Source organism: Anabrus simplex, chromosome X (genome assembly GCF_040414725.1).
Source record: "Anabrus simplex isolate iqAnaSimp1 chromosome X, ASM4041472v1, whole genome shotgun sequence".
Classification (NCBI taxonomy): domain Eukaryota; kingdom Metazoa; phylum Arthropoda; class Insecta; order Orthoptera; family Tettigoniidae; genus Anabrus; species Anabrus simplex.
Window position 1 is genome coordinate 211375094 of NC_090279.1, and position 13152 is coordinate 211388245.

Sequence of the window (13152 nt, forward strand, 5' to 3'; positions counted from 1 at the left end):
CAACGGTCAGGCTGTTCCACCGTTTATTAATGGACCAGCCTGCCACATTTGCGATGGTTTTTCTCGCGCGGATATTAACCTGTAGTCTTGTACCTTTAATCAATTAAATATGTTTCCAAAATGTCCGTATTCTACATTCCTTATTTTATGGTGTTTGGATATTTTTTCCGCCAGTGCAATTTACGAATAAGATATCCTGAGTCCACCGAGCTTTCACTCCCTTAAAGTAAACGTGGTCTGACAACAGACCGATGTAAAGATAGTTTCGTCCGGGAGCTAATTTCTTTCTTACAGAATACTGTTGATCGCAACTGCGAGCCCACTGCACCTTGATTCAGTCTCACTTACTAGACTACAATCTTGGGAGAATACACATCCCAAATGATCTGCCTTTTCCAGGTCTGTATTCGCAACATGACATTCAGTTCTCTTACAGCCATCACTGTAGTCTTGGAAAAGCTACTTTTTATATCATACTCATCGCACCTATTTTCAAGTTCCAAGATATTAGACTGCAGACTTTCAGTACAATCTGCCATTACGACCAAGTCGTCGGCATAAGCCAAGCTGCTGACTACATTTTCACCGAACTGAATCCCTCCCTCCCACTGTACAACAAAGGTGAAAGATTACAGCCTTGTCTAACCCCTGTAAGTACCTTGAACGAAGAACTCCTTCTACCATCAATTCTCACTGCAGCCGAATGTCAACGTAAATATACTTGATTGCTTTAAATAATCTACCCTTAATTCCAAAGCCCGCCCAGTACGCAAAATTAATCTAGAACGTCAGAGGTGAAATAAAAAGTAACAGATGTGCATTTGCAATTTATTTACACAGGAATAGAAATGCCCCTCATTGTAGGTAAGTGAGTTGAACAATAATCACTACCCCCACAACAAGAATCATCTCCAACCCTCGTAAACTGCGATAACCTGCCTTGACATAGACCACTTTGTCTTGCAGATGGCAATGGAGGCTCATCGGACTTCGCTGCTGCTGATATTCGTAGTCCTCGGCAGCGCCCAGACCGACGCTCAGCACGAATTGAGATACAAAGGTAAACTATTATTAGAAATAAGAGTTATTTCTAAGCCATTGAGATGGACATGTCACAGGGTGAAATTATGTCACCACTCCTTTTCTCATTATATAAGAACGACTTATCTGAGATGCTTAATAATTGTAAACATCACCTACATGCAGATGATATTCAGTTATACATTGACACACACCCTAGTGAGTTAAACAATGTAATCACTAAGTTAAACGAAGACCTAACAAGTATTAAAGATTCGACTAGCAGATACTGTCCAAAAGGAAATCGATCAAAATCACAAACCATCATGCTGAATCACATGCTGAACTAAAAAGCACATCTACGTCAGTTGTTATGTTTAGTGGAAAACCAATACCGTAACATTTATTGATCATCTAAAATCCTTGGAGTTTATTTATTTATTTATTTAGTAATTTATTTGATTTACGTGGCGATGGGATAGGAATAGGTAAGAGTGCGAAGGAAGCGGCCGTGGTCTTAGTTAAGATACAGCCCCAGCATTTGCCTGGTGTGAAAATGGGAAACCACGGAAACAATCTTCATCGCGTCTACATCACATAGGAGTTTTGGATTCACCACGCTGTCGATGTCAGTATGCGGAGGATGGCGATCTAAACCACATTTTGTTTAAGTGTGGCCTTTGTGATGCCTCTCGACGCCGCTTTCTATTAGAACTACAGTATGTCATCTACATGTGCCGTTCTCGACCAGCGCTGCATAGGTGTTGCAAGGTGAACACAATTCAGTTCTCAATATTGTGGTGGACGTTTTGAGGACCGCGGATATAGGAATTTGACTTTGTGTTCATCGCATTATTGCCAGTATCTTTTTTGCTCTCCCCTCTCCTCCTGTAAAAGAGATTCTTGATGATGATGATGATGATGATGATGATGATGATGATGATGATGATGATAATGATGATGATGATGATGATGATTGTTGTTTAAAGGGGCGTATCATCTAAGGTCATCGGCCGTAAAATAGATTCAATGTGGTTTTATGTGCCTGATTAATGTGGACGATTTGGTTTTTATTTCTTATAAGTACTTTGCGCTGATAATTCATATTTGTATGTGTGCTGTGAGTGTTCATTGTGTATGGAGGATGACCAGATGTTGTTACAACAAAGGACAATTAAATAAAAAATAGGGGAGACCCTACTGAGTTTTAATTTTTCTACAATTCTTATCTGATTTTCACCAAATTTTGGTAGTACATTGAGATAAGTAAATTTAAGCTAATTATAACACTTGAATGAATTTGAATGGATATTTTTCAATTTATAATAATTTTTTTGAAAAAAGTACATCATTTTCAAAATGTCCCATGCACAATATTTTTGAAAATATTTCCTTGAAACTTTCTTACAATAGTCACAACACAAGAGAAAGCCTTAAGTTCAATGCGGTCCATAGGCGGCCAAATTCGGAAACAAGAAGAAGAAGAAGAAGTCACAACACATATTTTAATAATAATTGGTATTCATTTCAAAAACAATCCATTGGTTATCCAATTATTTCCATTTTTCTCGCTACACCTCATAACCATGTTAAAACCTATGAAAATTTTGGATTTCACACCCAATATCTCTGAAAATTATAATTACATTTTAAAACGGATACTAAGTTTCATGAACCTTATAATGTAGAGTGTGTGGACACAGTTTGAAGGTAATCGTGTAAAAACTGTTGTGCAAGGAATGTTTTAAACATCTGAAATTGTTAGTTCTGAGAAAAAGATAGTTTTATAAATAAACATCTGTCAAGTAATAATACCTTCATCAGAACTTCCCAGCACCTATGTTTCTCCTTCCTTAGCCCTTTTTCTCTCTTCAGCAACTGATTTTGACAGCTTCTGCTTCTTGCTAACAGCTTTTTTGTCTTCTTTATTATTCATGGCACTTTTCTGCTTCCTGTCTCTGTCACGTTCATGACCCACTTTGTAAGTGGTTTCACTCAATTGTCTGCCATCAACTGCCATTTTGACCTTTTGACAGGCTACGGAACCCATATTGAACTCCCCCACAGCATTTACAACAGCCATGTCCACCCTAGCTTTGGAAACAAAGGTCTGTTCAGGGCATTTATGCCAAATAACAGATTGTAAACTCTCATTTGGATTTTGAGTTTTTTCCCTAATACACCTCTTCAACAAATCATCAAAAATAAGATAACAGATGGCAGCACTAGGCCATTCCTAAACATAATGCTCAAGAATCAAGTTGAAACACAAAAGAATCTTTGAGCTATGCCACTTTATCTGCAGGGAAGTGGGCGTGTCCATTCAAACTGAAGTGCACGTGTCATTTTAACGCCCCCTCAGAGCATTTAAAAATGTCCGTACAAGCAAAAAAATTATATCACAATGCGCGGCAAGGAATGAAATATCATCTGATGGAAAAATCTCATTTTCGGTTTCTGGACCATTTTTGACTGAAAAACTCAGTAGGGTCTCCCCTTTAAAAAGTATCCTGTGTTTCAACAACCGGCTCTGCTAGTCGAATAAGTACCTCGGCATATTCATAGGTCACCAGAAACGGATTCATTAGAGACCCGACAATTAGATTTGAAAGCGGAAAAAATCAGCCAGACGAAGCAAATGCTGAAAAGAACATACAGGAGCCAACTATTGGGTAATTCAAGGAAAAATATCATCTCAAACATCTAGAAGTAATAGGACTTCTAATAGGGTCTCCCGATGTTATTCCGAAATTATTTGAATCTTTTAGTAAGGAATTCGGATTATCTCATTATTTTTGAGAAAATTGTCACAGTGCTGCTGAAGAAATCGTGTCAAAATTTTGTCCATTACATACATAGATGAAAAAAATGTACATGATAGATTATTTACAAAATATAAAGGGAAGTGGAATTAAAACCGAACACTCACCATAACACACGTTCCGCGCGAATGGTGGCAACACGTATCGATACTGCCATCGATGTGGTAGGAGAACTGCGTAGTGACAACTCACACTTGTTGGGTTATGTCTTTGTTGGTGCGCGGGCTGGTCCAGTGTGTTCGTCCAGCTTTAGAAATGGGGGCAAGTAACGAAGTGTAGTTCGTTTTCTGGTGGCTGAGGACGCTGGATTACTCGAAACCCATCGTCGCACGTCTGCTGTGTATGACGAGTGTGCACGAGTGGAATAGGAGATTCCGAGAAGGGCACACGTCATTGCCCATCGAGCTATTGCTCCTGGTGTGGTATGGCGGATTGATGGTCTTATCCGGCAAAACCGACGAATCACATTCGTGGGCGTCGGTTTCATTCGGACGAGGAAGTGGGTGTGGTTGTGGATCCGTCAGCGACCTACCTCTTTCTACAAAACAGTAATTGATCGTCTCGTCTCCAAGTGGGATAAATGTGTTAACTCTTTTGGTGATTACTTTTGAATAAAACTATTCCATGGTCACCTTGTAGCGCGCGTTCGGTTTTCACTTGACTGCCCCTTATATTTTGAGAGTATACCGAGTCCAATGGGATACAATTGTCAAAATAAAATAATAACCTAGTCGTTATTCTTTGCGCAGTGATCCAGAACAAGTGTTATGATCCTGTGAGGGACCACTACTTGTCTAAGGGCGAGATGGTGCAGCCGCACCAGGGACAGTGTTCCGGCCAGTTCTGTGACGGCACCACCACGGACTTAGAGACTGGCCAACTGGTGTCCAAGTACTACAACCAGGGGTGAGTAGCCACAAGTGTCTAAATAAAGAAGTTTACGACCGGGCGAGTTGGCCGTGCAGCTGTGACATTTCATCCGGGAGATAGCTGGTTAGAGCCCCATTGTCGGCAGTCCTGAAGATGGTTTCCTGTGGCTTCCCATTTTCACACCAGGCAAATGCTCGGGCTGTACCTTAATTAAGGCCACGAACACTTCCTTCCCATTCCTAGGCCTTTCGTATCCCATCGTCGCCATAAAACCTATTTGTATCGGCGCGACGTAAAACAAATTGTAAATAAAAAGGAAGTTTACTGAAAAGGTTGACTACAGTGTATGGGATGTGTAGCCGTAATTTGGTAGACGGTTAGTTCGAACTAAAGATGCTTTCTTGAGAAGACGAAACGTTCAGTATTCAAAGTATGAAAGCTTTAGTAATAACGTTATTGTGTTTACGTCCCACTAACTACGTTTTGATGGTCTTCGGACCCGCCGAGGTCCCGGAATGTAGTCCCGCAGGAGTTTTTTTTACTTGCCAATAAATCTACCGGACTGAGCGCACCTGCCAAGTTGGGGTCAGAAGACCTACAGTGGCGTAGACACGACTCTTCCTTAGAGGGGGATATGAATAATAATAATAATAATAATAATAATAATAATAATAATAATAATAATAAACACATTTTAAATGGATGTTTTCATTATTGCCGGGCCCAGTGGCTCAGACGTTTAAGGCACTGGCTTTCTAAGCCCAAATGGTAAATTATTCCAATCCCTAACTTATTTTTCTATAAAAGAATATTTGCCCCAATTTGTGCTCGTGAAACTAATCTATACAATCAAAAGAAGAAGGTGTGCGTTCGCAGATGCAAGGAGAGAACGCGACCTGCCAACGCGGCGTGCGAGTTGAAGCCAGGGAACGCCAGCGCCCCGTACCCACAGTGCTGTCCGAGTTACGAGTGTGTTCCTGCGGAAGACAAGTGTTACCACATGGACCAGAACAAGTGTGTGCTGCTCAACTGCGTGGAGAGGATGAGCCGCAAGACTCGCAAGTCCCTCAACCTCATCCTACTCAGGTACAGTTAGCTCTTATTACACAACTCCGGAGGTTTTAATGTTAAATGAAGGATAGTGTGTTACTGTACTCAATCAGTCACTACTGATTTGCATTTAGTGCAGTCGCCCAGAAGGCAGATTCCCTATCTGTTTTTTCCTAACCTTTTCTTAAATGATTGTAAAGAAATTGGAAATTTATTGAACATCTCCCTTGGTAAAGTTTTCCAATCCCTAACTCCCCTTACAATTTGCCCCAGTTTTTCTTCTTAAATTCTAACTTTATCTTCATATTGTGATCTTCCCTACTTTTAAAAACACCACTCAAATATATTCGTCTGCTAATGTCATTCCATGCCATCTGTCCACTGACAGCTCGGAACATACCACTTAATCGAGCAGCTCATCTCCTTTCTCCCAAGTCTTCCCAACCCAAACTTTGCAACATTTTTGGAACGCTACTCTTTTGGCGGAAATCACCCAGAACAAATCGATTAGCTTTTTTAAAAAAATTAAGTAATGCTGGTGAGGGTTCCACACGCTGGAATCAAACTCTACTAGGGGTCTTACCAGAGACTTATATGCTGTCTCCTTCATATCCTTACTACAATCCCTGAATACCCCCATAACCATGTACAGAGATCTGTACCCGTTATTTACAATCCCATTTATGTGATTACCCCAATGAAGATCTTTCCTTATGTTAACACCTAGGTACTTACAATGATCCCCACCAATGCAATAATGAAAACTGAGAGGAGTTTTCCTAATAGTAGACTCACCTGACCTTTAACCCCGTTTATCATAATACCATTGACTACTGTCCATCTCACAACAGTGTTTGAAAGGTTATATTGTCAAGTTTTTTTTTTTTTTTTTTTTTTTTTTTACAATTTAGTGTAGTTCAATATGTGCTCCATTTGTGGCTTGGCATACACCCATCCTACCTGGCGACTTTTGTTTGAAAACATGTACAATTTCTTGAAGGACACACGGTAGAGTTGGGAGTAAGACAAAGCACAACATGACTTTTTTATGATCTCGCTTTATTCCAACCCTATTAAACATAGGACAATCAAATTTTACGCATGCACTAAATAGTTCTTCTTTAACCCAAAACAAAAAATATGGCATGATTTAAGCATTCAATTCAAAAAAAGAAGACTTTTAATTTCATGTGTTAAATGTTATATTTTAATGTGTTTTTTTTTCTAAAGTTACATTTTTCTCAGAAACCGTTCAACTAATTTAAGTAATATTTGTTGAGGGTATCCACATGGATTGCAGCCTATATAACATAACAGATGTCTTGAAAATAAAATATTGATCACAAAAAATATTCATCATCATCATCTGCTAAAGGCAATTCCTTGTCGCTGTAGCTACATCTGACGATCTTTTGCTAGCCTCTTGATGTTGCTGTATGAACCACACGCCAGTTCCTGATGTATGACATCCTAGGTCGTCCTCCGGGTCTCTTTCCCAGTACATTACCTCAATGATGGTTTGGGGAAGAGAGTCATGTCTCAGACCGTATCCAAGGAACTTAGTTTCCTGTTCTTTTTCGTATTTAATAAACATCGATCCTTTTTTACGTTGTTTAAAACAAGGACATTCTTTTCTTGTATCCGTCTGTGGCGGCCTCTAGTATCAATATGTGTGTATAAACTCATATATGTGTTATAAACTCCTTGAACTTTGTTAGGGTTTCGAAGACTTTTATATATTGATGTTCTGTGCTTTTAATATTATCTTTATTCTCTCTGATTATTATTCATGTTTTTACCTTCGTTCCCCACGATAGTTGGAGTGTTAATTAAACACATTAATACACCATCTCTGTTCTATTATTCAAGTACATAATCATCATCAATAACTACATTGGTGACTCCCGACGTGATATTAAAATACGGCGCGGAACACATTTTGTGGTTAGTCAAGTGTGAAAATGACCGATGCCAGCAACGAAACAAATCCACCGCCAACAACAGTATGGAACGAAGCGGGTATTGCTCGCATTTCAGTGAAGATTCCACCCATCTGGAAGAAAAACATAAAGGTATGGTTTCTTCAAGTTGAAACACAGTTTACTATGTTGGGTATCACTAACGAAACCACGAAATTTAATCATGTTGTTGCGTCATTAGAAGCGGATATTGTAGAATTAATTTCCGACTTTTTATCTCGACCACTATCTACCACTCCGTTCACAGAGCTTAAAGCACGACTAATTCAGGAATTTGAAGAGTCAGAGAATAGGAAAGTGACGAAATTATTAACAGAATTAGAATTAGGTGATGAGAAGCCAACTCAACTCTTGCGTGAGATGCGAACTTTAGCCGGTACGCAAGTCAAGGACGATTTCTTGAAAACCATATTTATTCAGCGGCTTCCTGTTACCGCACGTTCTATATTAGCTACGAGTAAAGATGATCTGGACACCATAGCCACTATGGCTGACAAAATTGTTGAAATTTCACAACCGGGATTAAATGTTTGTGCTCAAACCGCGCAGGCACCATCCACCATTGCAGTCGATAAAATAAATGATGTCAGTAACGATCGTATCTCAAGACTATAAATGCAGATCACTGAATTAACACTGAAAATCAATGAATTGAAAACGTTGTCACGTTCTTCAAGAAGTACCTAGCTCACGATCATCTCGTTCCTCACCAAGAAGGTCACGAGACAGTTCCCGATCAGCCCACTCTTTTAATCCTAATGGAGCACTATGTTGGTATCACTTGAAATATCGCAGCAGGGCAAAGAAATGTCAGAGCCCATGCTCATATCAACCACCTTCCGCTCAGAATTCTAACATGCAGTCAAACTCAAACGCTCCACACTAGCGGCGGCAGGTGATCGGAGTCATTTTTCACGCCGCCTATTTCTCACAGATAGAAGTAGCGGAAGTCTTTTCCTAGTCGATACCGGAGCTGACATTTCTGTGATTCCGCCTTCGGATAGTGATCGCCCAAAAAAGACAGATCGTAAACTTTATGCAGCAAACGGCACTGGTATTAACATTTACGGAGAGCGTCTACTAGTACTCAGTTTGGGTTTACGGCGCAATTTCACATGGAAATTCGTAATTGCAGATGTGCAATCACCGATTATTGGAGCCGACTTCATTCACCATTACAACCTTATCGTAGATCTAAAGAACAGGCGACTCATTGACCCATTAACATCAGCAGAGACACCTGGCACATTGATTAAAGTCTCGGGCATAGAAACAGTTTATCTAATGCCACCAGATCAAAAACGTGCTGACATTCTAAAGAAATTTCCCAACTTGCTCCATGAAAACGTCCATTTCGACATCCCAGATACCTCTGTTTATCATACCATTGTCACAGAAGGACATCCTGTAGCAGCAAAGGCACGACGACTACCACCAGATAAACTCAAAGCAGCTTAAGCAGAGTTCCAACAAATGATCGATATGAAAATCTGCCAGCCATCAAAGAGCGCCTGGGCAAGTCCCCTCCACTTAGTTCGCAAGAAAGACGGATCCTGGAGACCTTGCGGAGACTACCATGCTCTCAACAACATCACCAAGCCTGACAGGTATCCTATTCCTAACCTTCAAGATTTTAACAGCCAATACATAGAAAATGAATATTTTCAAAAATAGATCTGATCAGAGCTTATCATCACATCCCTGTACATCCGGACGATGTACCTAAGACAGCAGTGATAACTCCATTTGGTTTGTTCGAATTTTTTCGCACCCCGTTTGGACTCCGTAATGCGGCTCAAACTTTTCAAAGATATATCGACAGTATACTCAGAGACCTCGATTTCGTGTACTGTTATATAGATGACATCCTAGTGGCATCACAAGGTGAAGAAGAGCACAAGAAGCATCTTCAAATGCTTTTCAAACGACTCAGTAAGTTCAACATCAGAATCAATCTGAACAAGTGCATTTTCAGTTCAACAGAAGTACCTTTCCTGGGATATGTGATATCTGCAGAAGGAATCAGACCACTACCAGAGCGAGTGCAAACCATTGTTGACTATCCGCTACCCACAACAGTAAAAGAACTGCGCCGGTTTCTTGGCCTCATTAACTTTTACCGAAGAGCACTGCCAAATTCAGCCAGTAAACAAGCAGAGCTTTTTAACCTTCTCCACGGGACTAAGAAAAATGACAACAGAAAAATTAATTGGACAGAACATCTTCGACAAGCCTTTAATGATCTAAAAAGTAGCTTGGCCGATTCAGCACTTCTAGCTCATCCATCTTCAAATTTACCTCTAATTTTAATGGTAGATGCCTCAGATTATGCTATTGGCGCATCATTGCAACAAATCAAAGACAATAATCTGCAACCATTAGCATTCTTCTCCAAGAAACTGACAAATGCAGAGAGGAATTACTCAACCTACGACAGAGAACTCCTCGCTGCCTACTCAGCTGTGAAGCACTTTCAGTACATGCTTGAAGGACGTGAGTTTCCTATTTACACCGATCACAAGCCACTCACTTTTATGTTCAAGCAACGTTCAGACAAAGCTTCTCCACGTCAGATACGACACATTAGTTTCATCGGACAGTTCACCACAGACATACGTTACACTAGTGGAAAGGAGAACATCGCAGCTGATGTTTGTTCACGAATTGCTTCAATCACTATACCTCCAACTGTTACCATGGAAGAAATAGCAGAAAGCCAACAATGTGACGAAGAACTTCCACACATTAAGAATACGTCACTTGCACTTCGAACAATAATGTTGCCCAATGGTAAAGAACTCGTTTGCGACATGACTGAAGATATGATTCGCCCATATGTACCTCGACAACTACGACAGGCAATTTTCAACTCGCTACACAATCTAGCTCACCCTGGTGTTCAAGCAACCATTAATTTAGTAAAAAAGCACTTCATTTGGCCATCACTAAAAAAGGACGTAAAGACCTGGACATCAGCATGTGTTCCTTGCCAACGAAGTAAAGTCTGGAGACACACCGACAGTGCAGTGGGACAGTATCCTCCAACGGCAGCAAGATTCAGTCACATTAACGTGGACATAGTTGGACCACTACCTCCATCACAAGGATATCGCTATTTACTAACAATTATTGATCGTTTCTCCCGATGGCCAGAAGCAGTTCCATTAGCTGACATCACAGCAGAAGCAGTTTCATTTGCCATAGTCTCAACATGGATATCTCGTTTTGGCGTGCCTCATATCATAACTACTGACCGCGGAAGGCAGTATGAATGTCAACTTTTCAAATGCCTCACAAGCACACTGGGCATCGTCCACATTAAAACGACAGCATATCATCCGGCAGCAAATGGAAAAATTGAACGATGGCACCGTCAATTAAAATCTGCTTTGAAGGCACAGATGTCTGATGATTGGGTTTCGAAGCTTCCCTTGGTCTTGTTAGGACTTCGTTCCTACATAATTCCGCAAGTCAACACCTCGCCAGTGGAAATGACTTACGGATCAACAATTAGGCTACCAGGAGTATTTCTCAACGAACAGAAACTAGTAACTGACATCCCAACCTTCGTTTTCAAATTGAAGGAACAGTTGAGGAACCTAAGACCAGTCCTAACAGAACATCACGACCGCGAAAAGATCTTCATTCACCCACGGCTGATGACGAGCAAGTTCGTTTTCGTTCGACACGATGCGGTCAGAACACCTCTTAAATCACCATATGACGGGCCATATCCAGTCCTGTCTCGCAGTGACAAACACTTCGAGGTGGAGATGCCAACAGGGAAACAAACTATTAGCATTGACAGATTGAAACCTGCCTTCCTTCTGGCAGACCAATCATCGGACAACAAGGAAGACACATCTGGAGAAACTACTCTGGACATTCCGTCGAGTTCCATTCCAAAGACTGTCAACTTTCAGAAAAAGACAGGCAGCACTCAATCCAATCCACCCGCACCACGGATCACCAGATCAGGTCGAAGGGTCACCTTCCCTCGAAAATACATGGACGCTGTCACTGCGGAGGGAGTGTGTGGCGGCCTCTAGTATCAATATGTGTGTATAAACTCATATATGTGTTATAAACTCCTTGAACTTTGTTAGGGTTTCGAAGACTTTTATATATTGATGTTCTGTGCTTTTAATATTATCTTTATTCTCTCTTATTATTATTCAAGCTTTTACCTTCGTTCCCCACGATAGTTGGAGTGTTAATTAAACACATTAATACACCATCTCTGTTCTATTATTCAAGTACATAATCATCATCAATAACTACACCTCCAATTGTGTTTTTTTATTCTTCTCCAAAACTACATTTCTGCAGCCTCAAATTTTGTTTCTTTCTGTTTCCCTAATGTCCAGATTTCGCACCCATACAGTAGCACACCCCAAACAAAGGTCTTGAGAAATGATTTTCTGGTCTCCAAACTAAGATGGGTGTTCATCGATAAGTTTTCCTATATCGGAAGGCTTGTTTCGCTACCACTAGTCCTCCCAAAAGGGATCTATTATCAGAGATTATTACACTACCCAAATAGGAGAATTCTGTGAGTTCAAAAATATTGAATACTGCAAAAAGAAAATCAAAATACGGTGGTTCCAATTTAATATTTTGTATGACCAAATCATAGGTATGAAGTTTGGGTTGGTCTCTGGGCCACATTCTGCGAAAAATGCACCTTTAGAGAAAAATGCATTTAAATTATTTTACACATGTTTTTTTGGAAATGAATGCATAAATTATGGCACTATTTTTGTTAAAGAAGAACTATATAGTGCATGTGCAAAATGTGAGTGTTCTATGCTTAATAGGAATGGAATGCTTAGTTCTAATCCCAACTCTATTGTGTGTCCTCAAAAGCAAAAAGCCATTGACGAATGGTTTTGTTCGTAGGCGCATCAGCAGCATACTGGCGTCAAAAGTTCCGCTGTACAGTAACAACTGAGCCATATGAAACACTGAGCCACCATTGCACTGCTCTGCACTCACGGCGTCACTTCAAGGTCAACGCTTCGCAGCGCTCACATCGTGCATAAAACCTTTATGATCTAATCTGAGTTAACTAATACGACTTGCTCGCCATGATCGCATACAGTAGAGACAATACGCGACACTTCCGGATTTAGCCTTGTTAAAATGGAAGACAATTCGCAAGTGGCACTCCTAGTGGCGTGACCTGAAAATTCGCGCTAAATTCAATATCAATGGAAATGTATATACGGAAATGGATAAATAAATTACGTCTAGAAAGAAAGTGTTGCTAAATTTTAAGTTCAAAGTTGCTAAAGCAATTCTGGATACATGATTGAAGAATTATTTAACAGGTTATTATTTAAAGACTGAAATTAGACATATATCAAGATGTGAAATGAACTGCTGTGAAAGGGCTTGATCTTTCATTTATG

The 13152-nt window shown here is 40.2% G+C and overlaps 1 protein-coding gene across 1 annotated transcript in view; it reads left to right on the forward strand.

Moving 5' to 3' along the window:
* Positions 1–5741: 5741 nt before the first annotated feature.
* LOC136886786 (uncharacterized) overlaps positions 5742–13152 on the forward strand; it is a 117115-nt gene continuing 109704 nt past the window's right edge. The window contains exon 1 of the mRNA XM_068230551.1: positions 5742–5798. Within this exon, the coding sequence (XP_068086652.1) occupies positions 5755–5798 (44 nt within the window). The 5' untranslated portion in view covers positions 5742–5754. The remainder of the gene's footprint in view (positions 5799–13152) is intronic.